This window comes from Pongo abelii, chromosome 15 (genome assembly GCF_028885655.2).
Source record: "Pongo abelii isolate AG06213 chromosome 15, NHGRI_mPonAbe1-v2.0_pri, whole genome shotgun sequence".
Classification (NCBI taxonomy): domain Eukaryota; kingdom Metazoa; phylum Chordata; class Mammalia; order Primates; family Hominidae; genus Pongo; species Pongo abelii.
The window spans coordinates 62,415,939-62,437,258 of NC_072000.2; the positions used below are offsets into that span (position 1 = coordinate 62,415,939).

The 21,320-nt window shown below is 36.8% G+C and overlaps 1 protein-coding gene across 5 annotated transcripts in view; it reads left to right on the top strand.

Annotated features, from left to right (window-relative positions):
- ARID4A (AT-rich interaction domain 4A) overlaps positions 1-21,320 on the top strand; it is a 74,806-nt gene that overhangs the window by 47,055 nt on the left and 6,431 nt on the right. For 3 of the 5 annotated variants that reach the window (XM_009249119.4, XM_009249120.4, XM_024231942.3), the window contains 11 exons: positions 451-545; positions 1,045-1,142; positions 1,672-1,903; positions 5,077-5,327; positions 7,573-7,770; positions 13,169-13,253; positions 14,929-15,130; positions 18,198-19,328; positions 19,535-19,639; positions 20,035-20,241; positions 20,889-21,035. In XM_009249119.4, coding sequence (XP_009247394.3) covers positions 451-545; positions 1,045-1,142; positions 1,672-1,903; positions 5,077-5,327; positions 7,573-7,770; positions 13,169-13,253; positions 14,929-15,130; positions 18,198-19,328; positions 19,535-19,639; positions 20,035-20,241; positions 20,889-21,035 — 2,751 coding nt within the window. The remainder of the gene's footprint in view (positions 1-450; positions 546-1,044; positions 1,143-1,671; positions 1,904-5,076; positions 5,328-7,572; positions 7,771-13,168; positions 13,254-14,928; positions 15,131-18,197; positions 19,329-19,534; positions 19,640-20,034; positions 20,242-20,888; positions 21,036-21,320) is intronic. The other 2 variants (XM_002824794.5, XM_063715879.1) reach the window with 1 other exon arrangement.

The following is a 21,320-nucleotide window of genomic DNA, read 5'->3' on the forward strand; positions in this document are numbered from 1 at the left end:
TCCTTTTAATTTTTGTAGAGACAGGATATCACCATGTTGCCCAGGCTGGTCTCAAACTCCTGAGCCCAAGTGATCTTCCTGCCTTAGCCTCCCAAAGTGCTGGGGTTACAGGTGTGAGCCACTGCACCCAGCCCTATGCCCAAGCTTCTTGAACCAGCAACATTGTTGGCCACACCATGCAGTGTTTACTTTAGTTTTACTCAATTCATTGGCAGTTAAAGAGGTGGCTTTATTAGTTTTGTTTTAGAAGTATAACACCTAAAATCTGAAGATCCCCACAAAGCTATATAAATAATAGAGAGAATATCTTGTGTTTTTTTACATTGTTTAAGGCTCTTTAAATATGTGCCTCTAATTAATGAAATTTGGGAAATTAGAAATTGACAGCTTTGTTTTCAAATTAGTATTTCTCATTTGAGTAAACATTTTATTTCTACCTACATTGAAAAGGTACTCCAATCAACAAACCACCTGTTTTGGGCTATAAAGATCTCAATCTCTTCAAACTCTTCAGACTGGTTTATCATCAGGGTGGATGTGACAATGTAAGTATAACATTGCTTTTTGAAACGTGTATTGATGTGGTAAAAAGTTAAATTATCTTATATTGCATTATTATATATGCACATTGGATAATAAATACATTTTCTTAATGAACATAGAATATTAGGATAAAGATCATTTCCTGGCCAGGCACGGTGGCTCACGCCTGTAATCCCAGCATTTTGGGAGGCTGAGGCGGGTGGATTGCTTGAGCTCAGGAGTTCAAGACTAGCCTGGGCAACATGGCGAAACCCCATCTCTACAAAAAATACAAAAATTAGCCAGGCGTGGTGTCGCATGCCTGTGGTCCCAACTACTCGGGAAGCTGAGGTGGGAGGATCACTTGAGCCCAGGAGGTCGAGGCTGCAGTGAGCCCTGATTGCACCACTGCTCTCCAGCCTGGGCGACAGAGTGAGACTCTGTCTCAAAAAAAAAAAAAAAAAAAGAAAAAAAAAGATTAATTCCCTTTGCAAATGTTAACATAAAAACTTAATTTTCCAGATTGATAGTGGTGCTGTATGGAAGCAAATTTATATGGACCTTGGCATTCCTATTTTGAATTCAGCTGCTTCCTACAATGTAAAAACTGCTTATAGAAAGTAAGTAGTATAGTTTATTCATCAAAGAATATATATTTATAGGAAATATTTTCCATTTACTTTGTTAACAAGAATACATCAATCTAGAAACATTAAAGTTAGAGAAAGTATATAAAAAGGTTTAGGTTGACAGATACTTGTGATTGAAAGTTATTTCAGTGCATCAAATCTGCTTTACTCCATTTCTTATGTTGTCCTGATTTCCTTTCCAAAATCAAGATGCAGGTAGTGTCTGCGATTATGATACATGTTACAGAGCTACATCTTTTCGGGTGAACAGCCTTTATATCAAAACTTATGATAGTTATGTTTAGTTATCACAAGCTCAGACGTTTCAGGATGGCATTTTATGATCAGTTTTTCTGTTTATAATTCTATCTAAAACACCAAGAAAATAGTAACACAGAAAAGAATAACAAAAATTTTTTTAAATTACTGGGCTTTACTTTTTAAAAATGTGTTTAATAACATGAATTCAAGTTAGATGCAAAGACTGTAAGATTTCTTAAATGAAATGTTGTTTGTTTAGGTATCTCTATGGTTTTGAGGAGTACTGCCGTTCGGCAAATATTCAATTCAGAACTGTCCATCACCATGAACCAAAAGTAAAAGAGGAAAAAAAAGACTTAGAAGAATCAATGGAAGAGGCTCTCAAATTAGATCAAGAAATGCCTTTAACAGAAGTGAAGAGTGAACCTGAGGAAAATATCGATTCAAACAGTGAAAGTGACAGAGAAGAGACAGAATTAAAATCTCTGAGGGTGAGTTCTTAATACTAGTTTTATCCGGTTTAAGTATTATTTAAAATTTTTTATTATAGCCATTTTCATATATACACAAAAGTACTACAGTGAACCTAGTTTATTTTCCAGTATTTAATGCTGCTTAGCTAGCTACTTTTTTTGAAATATATTGTATATTATTTCCTCTACCTGAAAACCCTTCCTTCTGTTTTCTGTTTATATTCGATCAAGTCATTCTCATCTGGGATGAATCTCAGATATTCCTTTTCAAGTCTTTTGCTGAAGTATCACCTCATTGAAGGCTATCTTGGTCACCTTATCTGAAATTGTAACCTGCCTCCTCTCTTTGGAACTCTCAGTCCCTCTAATGTTGCTCTTTCTGTAATTTACTTATTTATTCTGTTTATTGTGATTATCTGTTTTGCCCCACTCTACACTAGAATCACACTCCACGAGGTCAGGGATTAGTGTTTATTTCGTTTATTGACAGATCCCAGGCATTTAGAATAGTGCCTGGCACATAATAAAGGCTTATTAAATAGATGCTGAATAAATGAATCACCTCTTTATACTGCCTGTGCCCTAAACTAGATGGTATCTTGTCTTTGTAACTTTATAGCACACTGTGTAGCTCTAGTGATGTGTACATATATGCTGGTTGTATCTTCCAACTTTGCTCCTTCTTTCCTTTAATATATAAGGTCTATTTAGGAATTGTCATCTAGCATTTGGATCAGCGTCCAGTGATGTTTACATAGTAGGATTTATCAAATTTTAGAAAGAGAAAGGAATTTACCACACTATCAAAGAAGTTTAATTACTACGTCTTATTTTTTGGTGGAATCATATTTAATGAAAGAGAATGTGAAATTGCTTTGTCTTGTAGTTCAGAAACCAGTTTTTAAAACTGTTCTTTCATGTAGTAAATGGAATCTTCTAGTGAATGTCATGAAATTTCCAGATTGTTTTAATTTTTTTTTTAATTATGGTAAGTACATATAACATAAAATTTGCCACCTTAACTCTTTTTAAGTGTACATTTCATTGGCATTAAGTACATTCTCACTGTTGCATAAGTGTCACCACCGTCCAGTTCCAGAATATTTTTATCTTGCAAAACTGAAATTCTGTACCCATTAAACAGTAACTCCTCATTCCTCCCCAACCCCTAGCAATCACAATTTTACTTTCTGTACTTATGAATTTGATATTCTAGGTACTTTTATATAAGTGAAATCATACAGTGTTTGTCCTTTTGTACTGGCTTATTCATTCAGCATAATGTCTGTAAGACATTATGTTGTAGCACATATCAGAATTTCCTCCCTTTTTAAAGGTGAATAATATTTTATTGTATGTATTGTGGACATACTTTCTTTTCATTACCTAAAAACCTTCCTCGTCCTACATAAAATATCTGCAGTGTGCTGTCTAGTATGGATGAACCATAAATCTACCTTCTCCAAGATTTTCTCCCAATTTTTTACTATTTTAAAAAGTGCTGCTGGGCGCGGTGGCTCACGCCTGTAATCCCAGCACTTTGGGAGGGCAAGGCGGGTGGGTCACGAGGTCAGGAGATCAAGACCAGCCTTGCCAATATGGTGAAACCCTGTCTCTACTAAAAATACGAAAAAAAAAAGTGCTGTAATACATTTGCTTGTAAAAATATCCTCATCACTTATCCACATATGTAAGCCAGGCTTCTAAAAATGGCATTTCTCACCTGTAGTCCCAGCTACTCAGGAGGCTGAGGCAGGAGAATCACTTGAACCCAGGAAGCAGAGGGTGCAGCAAGCTGAGATTGCACCACTGCACTCTAGCCTGGTCGATAGAGCAAGACTCCATCTCAAAAAAATGAATAAATAAATAAAAATGGTATTTCTGGGACAAAGGTATACAGACCCAAATTGTATAGCAGTTGTTTTCATTCATTTACCTATAGATGCTTTAAAAGCACCTGCTAGGCCGGGTGGGGTGGCTCATGCGTGTAATCTCAGCACTTTGGGAGGCCGAGACGGGCGGATCATGAGGTCAAGAAATCAAGACCATCCTGGCCAATGTGGTGAAACTCTGTCTCTACTAAAAATACAAAAATTAGCTGGGCATGGTGATGCACGCCTGTAGTCCCAGCTACTCAGGAGGCTGAGAAGCGCTTGAACCTGGGAGGTAGAAGTTGCAGTGAGCTGAGATCACACCACTGCTCTCCAGCCTGGCAACAGAGCGAGACTCTGTCTCAAAAAAAAAGAGCACCTGCCACCTGCTATGTGCCAGCCAGTGTGTAGATCTGAGGAGATGGAAGTGCCATCTTGGAACTTGTGTGTTAGTGCTTTATGATAGAAAGAAATTAATTTCTTCTTTTTCTGCCTTTGAAGTGTAAATAGCACGTAGCCAGCAACTAGGGAAAACATTTGTTTACTGAGATATTAATTGTATCCTAATGCTTCCTAAGTTGCTGGCTCTTTATCTGCTTTATTCCAAGAAGAGGAGACTTCTGCCAGTGTATAGAAGTTGACTTGAAGGAGAACCTAGGAGGTGGTGAAATTGCTCACCAGTCATGGTCATTTCAGCATTCAGTGGGCTAGATAGAAGCTAGTGGGGGTAAGACATATTGCTGTTGGCCCAGCGAGCTCTCCAGATACTCATTCAAAGAAGTCTGCTCACTTTTTTGCCATTGATGCAATTCAGTCCTTTAAAAATGTAATCATCCACAAATACAGTGACAATGTAAATTTTGTCTTACTAAGCTGTACAATTAGAGACCACAGAGCTTTTAAAGAAGCAAAATTCAGGGGATTAGTTTTATTATTGTTACATTTTATCATTAACATTAGATAATTTATTTTAAATTTTTATTATAGTCGAGAAATAATAAAAGTGAGATAAAATGATGTAAACAGAGGAGAAAATTTTTATTTCTTTTTTGTTGTTGTTGTTTACTTTTTTCATTCAAACAGATTCTGACAGATATTTCTTAGGTAGTATATAGCCAAAGTAGACCTGGACGTAATTAAGTAATTCTATCGGTTATTCATTTACTTTCAAAAGGAAGAGAAAGGTACCTTTGAGTTGGTTTTCAGGGCCATATTTCAAGCCAGAGACATTGCTGTGAAGGTTAAAGGAAAAGATATTTTTTCCTGCTTTTTTCCCCTTTATAGTGATAGCTATTTTAAAGTTTTTATCCCCTCTACTAGGGACGAAGGAGAATTGCTCGAGATGTAAATTCTATTAAAAAGGAAATTGAAGAAGAAAAAACAGAAGACAAATTAAAAGATAATGATACAGAAAATAAGGATGTAGATGATGACTATGAAACTGCAGAGAAAAAAGAAAATGAGCTACTACTGGGGAGAAAAAATACACCAAAGCAAAAAGAGAAGAAAATTAAAAAACAGGAGGATTCTGACAAAGACTCAGATGAAGAGGAAGAGAAGAACCAAGAGAGGTACATTATCTTATGTTTGTTCTCCAGAAGCACCTGTCTGGGGTACAACAGCGCTTTGTTCCTGCTTAGAGATTCAGGTTTGAGGGAATGTTTTCTTATTGGGACTTCCGTTCCTCTTGTCTAATGAAGGTGAGACACATTGTGAAGATGATGTGTATTGCCTTTCGGAATTGGAGAATATACTGGTCGCACCATTTTAATAGCACTTGTGCCCTAAACAGTGGCCTCAAAGAAGGCTGCGCCACCCAGTCAAAAGAAAGGTCCTGCAGTTGACAGCAGGGAAGGGAGCTGGAGAAAAATGGAGGAAGTGGACAAGAGGAAACAGCGACAGCAAAAATTCCATTTTAAAAAAGGTACAATGTGGGAAAGCTAACAAACACATGGGTGCACAGTACTAGCAGATGTTTCTGTGTGTTAGCTTTAAGACATTTTTCTTTTTCAAGTTATTGTATTAGATTAAGTGGCATGCACCCCTGATTCTAGTTTGGAAAATACATTCTTGCCCCACATCACACCAATAAATTTCAAATTTTTTAATGTCCGTCCTGTTTGCTGTTGAGTAAAAACTGTATTTTTTTTTCTGTGTATTAGACAAGTATGGACTGAACTGACTTAAAAATAGTCAAATATTAGGCAGTCCAGCAAGATCAAGGTAGTCTCTGACCAAGTTATTAGCTGTTTCTGTAAGTGTTGTCAAATGGATTTACTAATTTTAGGACACGACTAAAAATGAATTTTAAATGAGCAACAACATAACATACTTACTTGTAATACCAGCTCTCTTCCATAGTTATTTTTCTATTATTATGTGATGTTAAATTTTCTAGAAATTTGAGTTGTTAAGCCAAATTTGGGAAAACTGACCTGCCATTGAGAGAATAAATATTCGGAAAAATAGGATGATTGGTGAATGGGAGAGGTAATTTGATTAAATACACATAGGCACAGGAGCTATCACAATTACATATGAACTAGGTTAGTGAGTAAAAAAAAGTTCTGTAATGAAATATAATTAGGATTAGGAAAAGTAGGAGGAACTAATTGGAGTTGAGTATAATGAGTGTAGAATTTTAAATATTTGGACAAAAAATTTAAGCAAAGCTGAAAAATATCAAAATATGTATATTGTAATATGTATATAAAACATATAATACATCTATGTAAAATGTGATTTAAAAAGACTATAACTGTTATGTAAATGGACAAAGATTTATTTTAGAGAAAATTTCACAGGCTTGAATATAAGAACAATATTATCTTTAAGTAGTTTTTCTCATAGTGTTTTGGTTTTTACCTTATCGGTCTATTATTGGAAGGTGCCTTCCAAGAGAAAACATTCTCACTGCAAATGGGCTGTCAAAGCTTCATGTCAGGACCCCCAGGGATCACCAAAATAATGCCCTATATTTATTTCGGAGCACAATACTACTTGTTGAGCTTTTAATGCTTGTGACACTAGAATGATCTTTGATGCAGTTCTCTTATGAGTCTTTACAGGATTGATACACAATGTTTCATTATAAAAATATTAAAAGTATTTTTAGCTCTCCCTGTGTTAATCTTCCTTATACCTGATTATCAATACAAAGAAAAGCTGATGGAAGATGAGTAAACAACTAGAATTCAACACAAATGTAAAGCTTTGTTCTCGTGGTGCTATGCTACAGTGTCAACAAATGACCTAATACTCAAATTTCTTTTCTTTGTAAGCGCTGGGAAACCTTTGAAATATAAATTAGTTTAAAAGACATGGTTACTAAGGTAGATAGCCCTTGTTTATTATTTTGCCCACCAAAAAAACTAGTCTTGCCAAGAACTATTCTAATTTTGGTAGTAAAGCAGATTTAAGATAATTCAGTTATAGGAAGTTACAAAATATCCTTAAATCTTTTTTTACATGTAAGGTGGCACTTAAATATGAATTCTAAAGAATTTTTTCAGAGCATATTTTTCTTATTTTGTTTTGTCAGAAGTGACTTATTTGATTACAGATCATCATTAACTGTGACTTGATTGGCTTTTAAAAAGTATGGATTTACTTTGGGTACAGTGCACCTTTACGTAATAAATTCCTTAGTAAGTAGGCCACAAAAATCTTCTCCTTCTCCTCCTTCTTCTCCTCCTCCACTGATATGTTATTAAGGTAATACTTAGGTTGTGAATAATCTACCTGTTGGATTCTTTTAGCATATTTTATTCTCCATTAAGTTATTAGTAGCATTATCAGTATTATAACTTACTGCAGGGAAGAAACTGAAAGCAAATGTGACTCTGAAGGAGAGGAAGATGAGGAAGACATGGAACCCTGCCTAACAGGAACCAAAGTGAAAGTAAAATATGGACGAGGAAAGACTCAGAAAATTTATGAAGCCAGTATTAAAAGCACTGAAATTGATGACGGAGAAGTTTTATATTTGGTACATTACTATGGATGGAATGTCAGGTAAGCAAGAAAGTATTTTCTTACTATTGAAATTTTTTCAATGATTGACTAGAACATCAACTTAGTGTTATGAAGAGTGAAAGCAAATAATGGTATATATTTACAAAGCACACCTTAATTCTGAATTTTCCAAGACTTTGACATTCCTGCTGTTACACTAGCAGTGTCAATGCTTCTAGCCAGAGACTACCAGGATCACACCTGTAGTTAGAACAAGTTACATTTATTACTCATTTATAGTGAGGGAGAACACACAGCAAGGGGAACCATAGGGCATCTTAGTAATATGGGGTTAAATGAATCAACAAAGGCTCAAGGCACCATCTTTGGGAAAACAATAATTCATAATTCTTAGACATATTACTGTCATATTCATAGACATATTAATGTCATATTCATAGACATATTACTGACTATGAGCAGAGAGCCAGGCCTGCAACTTCCAACTGTGCAAGTCTTTGTTTCATTAATCAGAAATCAAACCTATGTCAAGCACTGTAATAATTCTAAGTCGACTAATTAATAAAAAAGAACGTTAGAACTTAAATTTGATCTTCCATTAGATGATTTTGGGGAGGGTTTAAGAAAGGCAGGGCATGGTGGCTCTTGCATGTAATCCCAGCACTTTGGGAGGTGGAGGTGGAAGGACTGCTTGAGGCCAGGAGTTCAAGAGCAGACCTGGCAACATAGTTAGACCCCATCTCTACAAAAAATTAAAATTAAAAATTAGCCTGGCATGGTGGCACGCACCTGTAGTCCCAGCTACCCAGAAGGCTGAGGTGGGAGGATCACTGGGCCCAGGAGTTGGAGGCTGAGATGAGCTATGATCATACCGCTGTACTCCAGCCTGGACGATGGAGCGAAACCCTGTCTCATAAAAAAAAAAAAAAAGAAAAAGACTTTGCTCCGTATTGGATCCTGTCAGGAAGCTGGGGTAATTATAATTGGTTTTCTTAATAAATCTTATCTAGAAGGAGAGACAGTTAGACCACAGTAACATTATAATTGGTAAAGAAACAGCAGTCACCCACATTAGTCAAGAAAAAGAAGATGTTTGGTCGTTTTTGTGGATTGGACAATGTTCCTGTTTTTTCTGTGTTCAGACACGATTAGGAAGTTGTCTTGTTTTTGTTTTGATACATCATGGTCACAGAATGGACTTGTCCGATGTTGATGCTCTTTGAAATTGTTCATGTTTCAACAGCAGGACAGTGTGGCCTAGCTATGAGTGCCAGACTAGCTCTAAGCAACACCAAGGCCCAGTAGTGCCAGGCAAATTCCTAAATGTCAGGGGCTGCCTTTCTTGTTCTCTTTTACAAAATCTGGCATGTTTAATATCTCTGGTTGCCCTGTATTTATTTGGAGCCAGAGTGCTCCTGGGTTTCTCTATACACTAGATGTGTGCTCTGTTATGACTCAAGTCCCTCATCTCTACACTGGGAAAAATACAGTTCCTATTTTGTAGAGGTGTTGTATAATGCAGTAGTTCCCTCTCATCTGCTGGAAATGTGTTCCAAGACCCCCAGTGGATGCCTGAAACCTCAGATAGTACTGAATCTTATATATCCTATGATTTTTCCTATACATACGTACCTACAATAAAGTTTAATTTATAAATTAAGCACAGTAAGAGATTAACAACAATAATAAAATAGAGCAATTATAACGATATATTGTAATAAAAGTTATATGAATGTGGTCTTTCTCTCTCTCAAAATATCTTAATATTTTTGGACCATGGGTAATTGAACTATGCTGTGGCTAAGCAGGGACTACTGTAGTGATAATATTTGTATTTAGATGTAAATGCTTAGAACCATGCCTGGCACTTAGTGCTCCATTAATGTTAACTGTTTTCTTTTCTTTACAATGTGTTATTGAATTCAGGGGAAAAGGAGTATATCTTACCAACTTTCAGTCATTATATTTCCAGTTGCATCACATGATAGCCATCTTTATTCCTCAGATTCTTTAGTTCACAACTATCCACTCCTGTTTCACATCTGTATATGTCTGTTCTGCTTTCTAGAATTTCCCCTATCATCTTTCTTTCTCATTTTTTTAATGTTTTACTTTATGACTCTTCTCAGCAGTCATTTTATTATACGCTCAGGTTTTGGATTGGTCATCTCTCTAATTAATTACCTAACTGGTACTCTCCTGGTTCATGGTTTTTCGTTGTTCTTCTCTACTCCTAAAAGCTGGTATAATTCTGGCCTGTTCAATTGAGATGAAGCCACCATGGTTCCTAAAGAATTTAGCCAGACTCCTGAAAGGGAGTATCTGCAAGTGTAAGAAGTGTGAGAAGAGTCCTGGTCTCTCATTGAGAAATCCTGGGACTATCCTTGGTTAGCAATATTAGTGCTAGAAGTACCTACATGATATACTGCTTTGTCCAGTGTCGCCAGGACCAAGTACACTAAAAATCAGGCCTGTGCTTCTTGGTTGTCTGATACCTCCTATGGAATTGGATAGAGTTATCCCTTTGTTAGCCCTGGATGAGATACATAACTGTCTTATTGCACTCATCAGCCTATACTTGATTTTACTATAGGTCTATCTTTTATAACAGATTATGGGTTGCATGAGAGCATGGGCCATGTTTATTCTCTACATACTTCCTGATCCAGTGCATACTAGTAGGCCCTCAGTAAATGTTCAAATGAATAAACATTTCCATATAAGTTAACAAAGTACAGATGTTTAAAAGCCTAATATGATGCTCATAGCCAGTCTCGTTTTAGAAACTAGATACTGGGTTAATGAGTGAGAGATAGTTTTCAAATCATAGTACAGGCAGTTCCTAACTTACAGTGGTTCAACTTCAATTTTTTTTTAATTTAAAATGGTTCAAAAGCTATATGCATTCAGAAGCCATAGAATTTTGAATTTTGATTTTTTTTTTTTTTTTTTAAAGATGGAGTCTCGCTCTGTCGCCAGGCTGGAGTGCAGTGCTCACTGCAACCTCTGCCTCCTGTGCTCACTGTGCTCACTGCACTGCTCCTGTGCTCACAGTGCTCACTGCAACCTCTGCCTCCTGGGTTCAAGTGATTCTCCTGCCTCAGCCTCCCGAGTAGCTAGGACTACAGACACACGCCACCATGCCCAGCTAATTTTTGTATTTTTAGTAGAGACAGGGTTTCACCATGTTGGCCAGGATGGTCTCGATCTCTTGACCTTGTGATCGCCTGCCTCGGCCTCCCAAAGTGCTGGGATTACAGGCGTGAGCCACTGCGCCTGGCCTGAATTTGGATTTTTTTTCCTAGTCTAGCGATATGCAGTATGATACTCTCTCATCAGACTGTGCAGCCACAGCAAAAAGCCAAGAAATCATGAGACTAATCAACCAATACTGTACAGTGTATTCAATAAATTACATGAGATATTTAAGACTTTATTATAGAATAGACTTTGTGTTAGATGATTTTGCTCAACTCTAGGCTAATATAAGTGTTCTGAGCATGTTTAAGGTAGGCTAAGCTAAGCTGTGATGTTCAGTAGGCTAGATGTATTAAATGCATTTTTCGACTTAGGATATTTTCAATTTGTGATGAGTTTATCAGGACATAATGGCATCATAAGTAAAGGAGCATCTGTATAGGTAGTCATGGTACCATGTCAACTGAAATACATGCATAAAGGAACCATGTCCTTACTTTGTACATCTCCATGGTAACTGGTTTACAAAGCAAGAATATGGTTTCCAGATACATGAGTTTCTATTAACACGCCACAGTCTAAAACAAGTTTGTCCAACCTGTGGCCCACAGGCCATATGCAGCCCGGCATGGCCTTGAATGTGGCCCAGCACAAATTCATAAACTTTCTTAAAACATGAGATTTTTAAAATTTTTTTGCTTTTTTTTTTGTTTGTTTTTTTGGTTTTTTTTTTAGCTCATCAGCTATCATTAGTGTTAGTGTTATTTTATGTGTGGCCCAAGACAATTCTTCTTCTTCCATTGTGGCCCAGAGAAGCCAAAAGATTGGACATTCCTGGTCTAAAGCAAGGACTGCGTGTTGTTTCTTAACTGTACATATTTTTAGATTTTGACTTAATTCTATAAATACTTGTATATTTATATAATGTAAAAACTGTTATTTAGTTCGAGAAAGCTTAATTTCTTATTTGTCCCTGATTAGTCACTTGGACTATAGACATTCAAAAGTGATAGTAATCATTTGAGAAGGCCAGGTGCAATGGCTCATGCCTGTAATCCTAGCACTTTGGGAGGCTGAGGTGGGCAGATCACTTGAGCTCTGGAATTCAAGACCAGCCTGGGCAACATGGCAAAACCCGTCTCTATAAAAAATACAAAAATTAGCTTGGTGCAGTGGTGTACACCCATTGTCTCAGCTACTCAGGAGGCTGAGGTGGGAGGATAATCTGAGCCCAGGAGATCATGCCTCTGCATTCCATCCTGGGCAACAGAGTGAGACCCTCTCTAAAAAAATTGCCGGGTCCAGTGGCTCACCCCTATAATCCCAGCACTTTGGGAGGCCGAGGTGAGCAGGTCACCTGAGGTCAGGAGTTCGAGGCCAGCATGGCCAAGATGGCGAAACCCCATCTCTACGAAAAATAAAAAATTAGCTGGGCGTGGTGGCAGGCACCTGTAATCCCAGATATCGGGAGGCTGAGGCATGAGAATCACTTGAACCCAGGAGGCAGAGGTTCCAGTGAGCCGAGATGGCACCACTGCATGCCAGCCTGGGTGACAACATTGAAACTATCCCCCCAAAAATAAAAATAAACAAAATTTAAAATAAATTTAAAAATAAATTTTTTAAGTAAATGTTTAGGGGAAATGAGTTTTCAACTTGAGCTAAACAGAATACACTTAGATAAAGGAGGTGAAATACAGATATCTCTAAAAAATTTCAGAGTCCTAAAGGCAGTGTAGTTCAGAAGAAAATTTTATTGGAAATACTAGAGACTAGAGAGAGTGTTGAGGAGGAAAAGGAAGTTGAAATGGACTTGATAAAATAACCTGAAACTGATCACCTTGCAAATTTGAATTTATCTGACTTAGCTTTCTATTATTCATTCAGTAGCACGAATTCTAGTGCAGAATCTGATTATAAGCTCAGGTCTGTAAAAGCTGTGGAAAACAAAACAGTTCAGATTGTCTTGAATCTAGAGTTTGCTTTCCAAGACTCTCCCTCTAAACCTGTTAACTCTTAAGAAATCCTCTTGCCTTTCCCTAGTGAGTATACAAAATACCTACTACAGTTACTGGCACATGTTACCAGCAAACCAGCCCCTGTGCCCTTCATATTCTTGCCAACACTAAGAACAAACTATTTAATCTGTCTCACTGTTGTTTTTGTTTGGTGAATACATTTCAAAAAGGTTATAATTTATAAAGTTTGTACAAACTCTTTTTTTTTTTTTTTTTTTAAGGTATGATGAGTGGGTGAAGGCTGACAGGATAATCTGGCCTTTGGACAAAGGTGGACCAAAGAAAAAACAGAAGAAAAAAGCTAAAGTATGTTTGTAGATTTATGTCCTTTATAATATGTGTAGGAATTGTCCAAATTGTATTGTGTGTTTTTTAAGACTTTAAGAACAGTTTTAGGTTTAGAACAAGGTATGTAGACCTCCCATATACTGTCTGCCCCATGCATGCGTAGCCTTCCCAGATTGTCAGCATCCCCCACCAGAGTGGGATGTTTGTTACAACTGATGTGCCTACATTGACACATTGTCACTCAGAGTCCATCGTTTACATTAGGGTTCACTATTGGTGTTGTATATTCTATGGGTTTTGACAAATATATAATGACATGGATCCATCACTATAGTATCATATAGAGTAGCTTTACTGCCCTAAAAATCCTTTATGTTCTGCTTATTCTTACCCCCACCCCAACCCCTGACAACTACTGACTTTTTCTCTCTCCATAGTTTTTGCCTTTTTGAGAATATCATATAATTGGAATCATACACCATATAGCCTTTTTAGATTGGCTTCTTTTGCTTAGTAATATGCATATACGGTATTGTGTTTAATAAATCTTATTGTAATAATCATCTTGGCCGGGCGCGGTGGCTCACGCCTGTAATGCCAGCACTTTGGGAGGCCGAGGCGGGCGGATCACGAGGTCAGGAGATCAAGACCATCCTGGCTAACACGGTGAAACCCCATCTCTACTAAATACAGACAAAATTAGCCGGTCGTGGTGGTGGGCGCCTGTAGTCCCAGCTACTCGGGAGGCTGAGGCAGGAGAATGGCGTGAGCCCGGGAGGCGGAGCTTGCAGTGAGCCAAGATCGCGCCACTGCACTCCAGCCTGGGCGACAGAGCAAGACTCCGTCTCAAAAAAAAAAAAACAACTTGATTCTTGAAAGATAATTGTGATTTTCTCTTTATAACCCAGGAGCTTAAAACTAACACATTACCACATTGTTTCAGCAAAGGTGAAAACCAGCAACCCCTAGGGCATGACTTTCAAAGTCAAATTCCTGTAGAGGCTTTATAGAAGGATAAAGTAGGACCAACCGTGACAAACGAGAGGTCACATTCCTCATTTAGATGGAATGGAACTAACCGCTCTGCTGTGGGAATGCAGACCCAGGGTTGCCAGATTTTAGGATTTTTCAAGACCACTATCTTTCTTAAAATGTGAAATTTGACTTTTAAATGCTAGAAGCCAATATTAAAATTTTAAAACACATATATACTGGCCAGTTGTACCCTCACCCTCATCTTCAGTTGTCAAGCTTTGATTCAGTTGTCAATCAAAGAGATTTGCCCATTGTTTTGTCTACTGGATGATAGATATCTTTCCTTTCTGCAGGGGATAGTAGGGAACAGCGGGGAGTGCTGAATAGTTGTATAGCCTTCTAATGCTCTGACTCTGACCATCACAATATAATTGCAGTATTACAAATTGTACAATATTGTATTTACATAAATACAAAATATGTTAGAAATTCAGCAGTGGAGGATTATATACCAATTTCAGTGACACTAATGTTAATAAGTTCTGATAACCTCTCAGACCAGCCAGATAACTCTTCTTGATTCTTCTGTAAGCACAGACTAGGAAGTGACATATAAAATATCAAACCTTTTTTGAGATGTAGTTTTCTTTGGATAAGTAGAATGTTCATTTTTCATAAAGCATTGGCCCTTCTCATACATTTTGTTGTTGTTGCCCAGAATAAAGAAGATAGTGAAAAGGACGAAAAGAGAGATGAGGAGAGGCAGAAGTCAAAACGGGGACGACCTCCTTTAAAATCAACCCTTTCATCAAACATGCCGTATGGCTTATCTAAGACAGCAAACAGTGAAGGAAAATCAGGTACCAGAAGTGCTCGCAGCAATATACCAGACAGCTCACCTCTGTCAAATGGAATGGAAGGTGCTCGATTTTGAGGATGGCTGACTTGAAAAAAAATCAATAACATAAATAATAAAACTTCCATTGTGCGAAATATTCACAGTACAGGTTGAGTATCCCTTGCCCAAAATGCTTGGGACTAGAAGTGTTTTTGATTTTTGATTTTTTTTTAATATTGCATATACATAATGAGATATTCTAGGGATAGGACCCAAGTCTAAACATGAAAATTAGTGTTTCATATACACCTTATACACATAGCCTGAAACTAATTTTATACCATATTTTTAATAGTTTTGCTCATGAAATAAAGATTGTGTTCTTTGAACCATCAGAAATCACAGGTATAATTGTCTCAGCCACCCATGTGAACAGTCTGTGATCGTTTGGCATCACTGTTATTCTTGACTCTGAATTTATATGCCACCTCCTGATAAGCAGTTTTCTTACACTTATTCACACATAATTACATAACAGTAAAACATATGACTTACAATTAATACAGTGGAAAAATAGTGTGTGTGGGGAAACTAAGCAGCAAGGTAGCATCACCAGAATACCTGTATCAGCTGCTAAACAACAGCGAAAACAAACAGCAGGCTTTCAGTCTCCACCTACGATGCTGTGTTTTCATTAAAAGGTTACCTGTACACTAGCTTGGGGTTGCTGAAGAAACTGTTGTGCACCTGTGTTTGGATGCAACATGTCCCATGAGGTCAGGTGTGGAATTTTTTACTTGTGGCGTCATGTTGGTGCCCAAAAAGTTGTGGAATTCGGAGCATTTTGGATTTCAGGTTTTTGGACTAGGGGTGTTCAACCTGTAAATCACCTAGGACTTTAATTTCATATGATTTAAACTATAAAATTTGATTTGAAGAAAATATTTTGCTATATCATTTTTATTTAAAATGAAGTGATGTTTTCATTTAGGAATACTTTTTCTCATAAGTATCTTAAAAATAATATATTTTAATAGGTGAATTGACAATCCATGCATCCTAATGTGTGCTACACTTTCCCTCAAAGCCTGTACCAGCGTCTCCTATAAATTCAATGCTGTTCATCTGGGATCTTTCAGCAAAGCTGAGACCATGTGGTTCTAAGAGAACACAGACTACTGTGGTGCAGGCATGTTTTATAATGAGTATAGGTGAACATATTTTATTCTGCTTGTACTTGTTTCCCCCACTTTTCTACCTCTGTATACTTTTAAATGTAATTAAGAAATTTTAGGCTGAGTGAGTGGTTCATGCCTGTAATCCCAGCACCTTGGGAGGCTGAGGCAAAAGGATCACTTGAGCCCGGGAGTTCTAAACCAGCCAGGGCAACATAGACCCCATCTTCACAAAAAAATTTAAAAATCAGCCAGGCATGGTGGTGTGCACCTGTGGTCCCAGCTACTCAGGAGGCTGAGGTGGGAGGATTGCTTGAGTCTGGGAGGTCAAGGCTGCAGCAAGTGTAATCACATCACTGCACTCCAGCCTGGGTAGCAGAGGGAGACCCCACCTCACTCTGTTGCCCAGGCTGGAGTGTAGTGGTGCAATCTCAGCTCCCTGCAACCTCCACCTCCTGGATTCAAGCAGTTTTCCCGCCTCAGCCTCCCAAGTAGCTGGGACCACAGGTGTGCACCACCATACCTGGCTAATTTTTGTATTTTTAGTAGCAATGGGGTTTTACTATGTTAGCCAGGCTGGTCTCGCACTCTTGACCTCAAGTGATCTACCCGCCTCAGCATCCTGAAGTGCTGGAATTACAGGTGTGAGCCACTGTGCCCGGCCACCAAAAAAGAAATTTTAAATGGTTGTCTTATATAAAAATTTTCTTCTTTCAAGAAAAAAGCTATACTGAACTACATGTTTGCTATTAGTCCATATGGTGCTTGTGTGCAAATTATAAAAGGACATCCTTCCTCTTTACTGCCATCTGCTGACAAATGTTTAAGATGTCCACAAAGTGAAAGGTACCCTCTTAGAAGACATACCTGTGTGCAGTGTCCAGTCTGTACAACTACATACCAGCCTTATTAAACTACCACTGAAAGGGATTTTTTAAAACATGAAAATGAATTCTACATTCTGTTTATGATAAAACCACAAAATAAAACTGTATACACCTTTTCACTAAAAAATTCATGTTTGCAGTTTTGAACTTCTTGAGGATTTGAGCACTATGTGGACAATATTTTTATATTTTTTAGATCCTACACGGTCTTAGAACCCTACTTTATTATTTTACAAGTTCTCTTACAGGGAACAATTTTTGTTTCCTGTACTTTCTTGTCTGTTAAGAATATTTAAAGTTTTGAGGATTCCAATTGCCCATTTTAAAAACTTTTCTTGACGGGCATGGTGGCTCATGCCTGTAATCCCAGCACTTTGGGAGGCTGAGGTGGGCGGATCACTTGAGGTCAGGAGTTTGAGACCAGCCTGGCCAACATGGCAAAACCCCGTCTCTACTAAAAATACAAAAATTAGCCGGGCGTGGTGGCCTGCGCCTATCCTAGCTCCCAGGAGGCTGAGGCAGGAGAAATGCTTGAACCCAGGAGGTGGAGCTTGCAGTGAGCTGAGATCACGCCACTGCACTCCAGCCTGGGCGACCAAGTGAGACTGTGTCACAAAGAAAAGACAAGAAAAAAAAAAAACCTTTTCTTTCCACAGTTATTTTAAGTAGAATGTCATATTCTTTTCTTAGGATACAAAATGCCCATCACCTGTCCCTCCTAGATACTATCTCAAACCACTTAACAAATTAACTTCATGTCTAGGATGTCTAGGTACTAATCCTTTGATCTTTTTTAAGGACTGTTGTACCTAAATATGATACTGGGGAATATTGCAAAATAGCTTTTCATATAGATTTGAGTTACTAATATGCAAGGTAATATATTTTTGCTTGGAGCTTAGTTTCCCCTCCCCCTCAAATTCTTGGCACAAATGTTATGATTTGTTTTATTTCAGAAATTTCTACAGGGAGGTATTCAGAGGTACATGATTAAAGATTTTTATTGTTATTTTTGGTAAGATTTTTATTATAAAATTACATTGGTAATATAAAAACCTGTATAATATAATAATATTTCCTCTTACAGACTCTTGTTCATCTGATAGTGAAACAGAAGATGCTTTAGAAAAGAATTTAATAAATGAAGAACTTTCTCTTAAAGATGAACTAGAAAAAAATGAAAATTTGAATGATGATAAGCTAGATGAAGAAAATCCAAAGATTTCTGCACATATATTAAAAGAAAATGATAGGACTCAAATGCAGCCTTTAGAAACCCTGAAGTTAGAAGTTGGAGAGAATGAACAAATAGTACAGATTTTTGGGAACAAAATGGAACAAGCAGAAGAAGTTAAGAAAGAAGCCGAAAAATCTCCAAAAGGAAAGGGAAGACGAAGCAAGACAAAAGATCTTTCTTTAGAAATTATAAAGATTTCATCATTTGGCCAGAATGAAGCAGGAAGTGAACCTCATATAGAAGCTCGTAGTCTTGAATTGTCTTCATTAGACAATAAAAACTTTTCTTCTGCTACAGAAGATGAAATTGACCAATGTGTGAAAGAAAAGAAGTTGAAACGGAAAATACTAGGACAATCATCACCAGAGAAAAAGATAAGAATTGAGAATGGAATGGAAATGACAAATACTGTATCTCAAGAAAGGACCAGTGATTGTATTGGATCTGAGGGAATGAAAAACTTAAATTTTGAACAGCACTTTGAAAGAGAAAATGAAGGAATGCCATCATTGATAGCAGAGTCAAACCAATGCATCCAACAACTGACTAGTGAAAGATTTGATAGTCCAGCTGAAGAAACTGTAAATATTCCACTAAAAGAAGATGAGGATGCAATGCCTCTGATCGGGCCTGAAACCTTGGTTTGCCATGAAGTAGATTTGGATGATTTGGATGAAAAGGATAAGACCAGCATTGAGGATGTAGCAGTTGAAAGCTCTGAGTCTAACTCTCTTGTTTCTATTCCACCTGCCCTACCTCCTGTAGTCCAACATAACTTTTCAGTAGCTTCACCACTTACTCTTAGTCAAGATGAGTCTCGAAGCGTAAAAAGTGAGAGTGATATAACGATTGAAGTTGATAGTATTGCTGAAGAATCTCAAGAAGGTCTCTGTGAGAGGGAATCAGCAAATGGATTTGAAACTAATGTTTCCTCTGGTACCTGTAGTATAATTGTACAAGAGAGAGAGAGCAGAGAGAAGGGTAAGGACTTTCTAGGGAAAAGTAAGTGTTGATATGAAACCAAAAATTAAAACTGTTGAGTTTTAGGTACTGTTAATCTGTAAAGTACTTTCTTTTTCTTTTCTCTCTTCTTTTCTTATTAAAAAGAAATGTCAGTGTAGTCTGTTGAATAAATATACTTGCTCTTTTTTTTTTTTTTCAACATTCTCTCTTTCCCCTTATTTCAGGTCAGAAAAGGCCAAGTGATGGAAATAGTGGATTAATGGCAAAAAAGCAAAAGCGTACCCCAAAGCGAACAAGTGCTGCAGCCAAAAATGAAAAGAATGGAACAGGTTGGTGTCTTTCAATGCTAGCTTTTGTATAGTGTTAGTATTTTTAGCAGTTTGTTGGCTTGTTTTAAACATAAATGGAACAATACTATATTGTTTTATAACTTTGCATTTTCATTTAACAGTATTATACTAGATATTTTGCCATTTTTATTCTTAGGAACTCTAGCTCATTCTTTTTAACAACTTTAGGAAACTATTCAATAGTTTATCATTTTTAACCATTTACCCGTTGGTGAGCATTTAGGTTTTTTTGTTTTTTTTATATTGTTATAAACTTTGTGCATTTGTGCACGTATTTCTGTAGGATACCAAGAAATGTAATTGTTAGGTCTGTTGCATTTTGATATTTAAGAATTTTATTTATAATCTGAGTCAATCTTTTTTATTATTTATAGGACAAAGCAGTGATAGTGAAGATCTTCCTGTCCCAGACAATTCAAGTAAATGTACCCCAGTAAAGCATCTTAATGTATCTAAGCCACAGAAACTTGCACGATCTCCTGCAAGAATATCCCCGCACATCAAAGATGGAGAGAAAGATAAACACAGAGAAAAACATCCGAATTCATCCCCTAGGACATATAAATGGAGCTTTCAACTCAGTAAGAAGCTTATAGAAAACTTGACAGATGAATACTGTAAAGTGGAATAGATCTTAAAATATCAACTTGGATTAATGTTAATAAAATAAGGAATAATGATTAACTATTTAGCTATTCCAAATATTGCCTTAGCAAGAATCACCACGTGTTAAGTATAAATCTGTGTCTTTTCATAAAACTGACTTGATAAATATTGACTTACAGGAAGGTATCCATTAAGAAGCCGTGTATGACTTATATAAATCAGTGAAACTGAAGTGCCCTTTGTAGCACTAACAATTAGAAATAACCAGTAGTTATTTCTATTATGTAACTAGTAGTAGTGAAGAAAATGTCAATACAGGGAAACTATTCTGATAACTATAATTATAGATAGGTCAGGGTTAGTTTGTGTTGATGTTTTCTTATGTTTTTCTGATCATTTAAGTAATAAATGTTTAGTATAGAAAATTTGGGATCTAAAAATAATTCTTAATCATGAATCTAATTCATGTCTTGCCTGTTCACAGTCTTATTCAGCTTACTGTAGTAGATTTTAATAAACTAAAGCTTTTGTTGATTTATGAGTTAGACGTTTGATAGAACTGCCATCATTTTTCTCACAGAATTATTTTAAAATCCAAATTAACTTTTTTCCCCCCTTTTAGATGAATTAGATAATATGAACAGTACAGAGAGAATCTCATTTCTCCAAGAAAAACTACAGGAAATCAGAAAATATTATATGTCTTTGAAGTCTGAAGTTGCAACCATAGACAGGAGGAGAAAAAGATTAAAAAAGAAAGACAGGGAAGGTAATTTTATTATAATTTTTCTCCCTTTATATTTCAAAACTATATCCTATCATTTTAGAAGATTTAAATGTGATACTCTTTGAATACAGTACACATTCATTAATTGCTGTTTTTAAATTCCTAGTGTTTTCTGTTGTGGAAATGAGTAGGTCAGCAGCTGAGTTAATCAGAATGACACCCTTAAAAGGGAGTATGAACTGTTTTTCAAAATGTGTGATTGTACTAAATGTGATGGATTCTCAGGTAGAGCACAGTCCTTCTGAAATTCACTCTTTGCTCAAACAT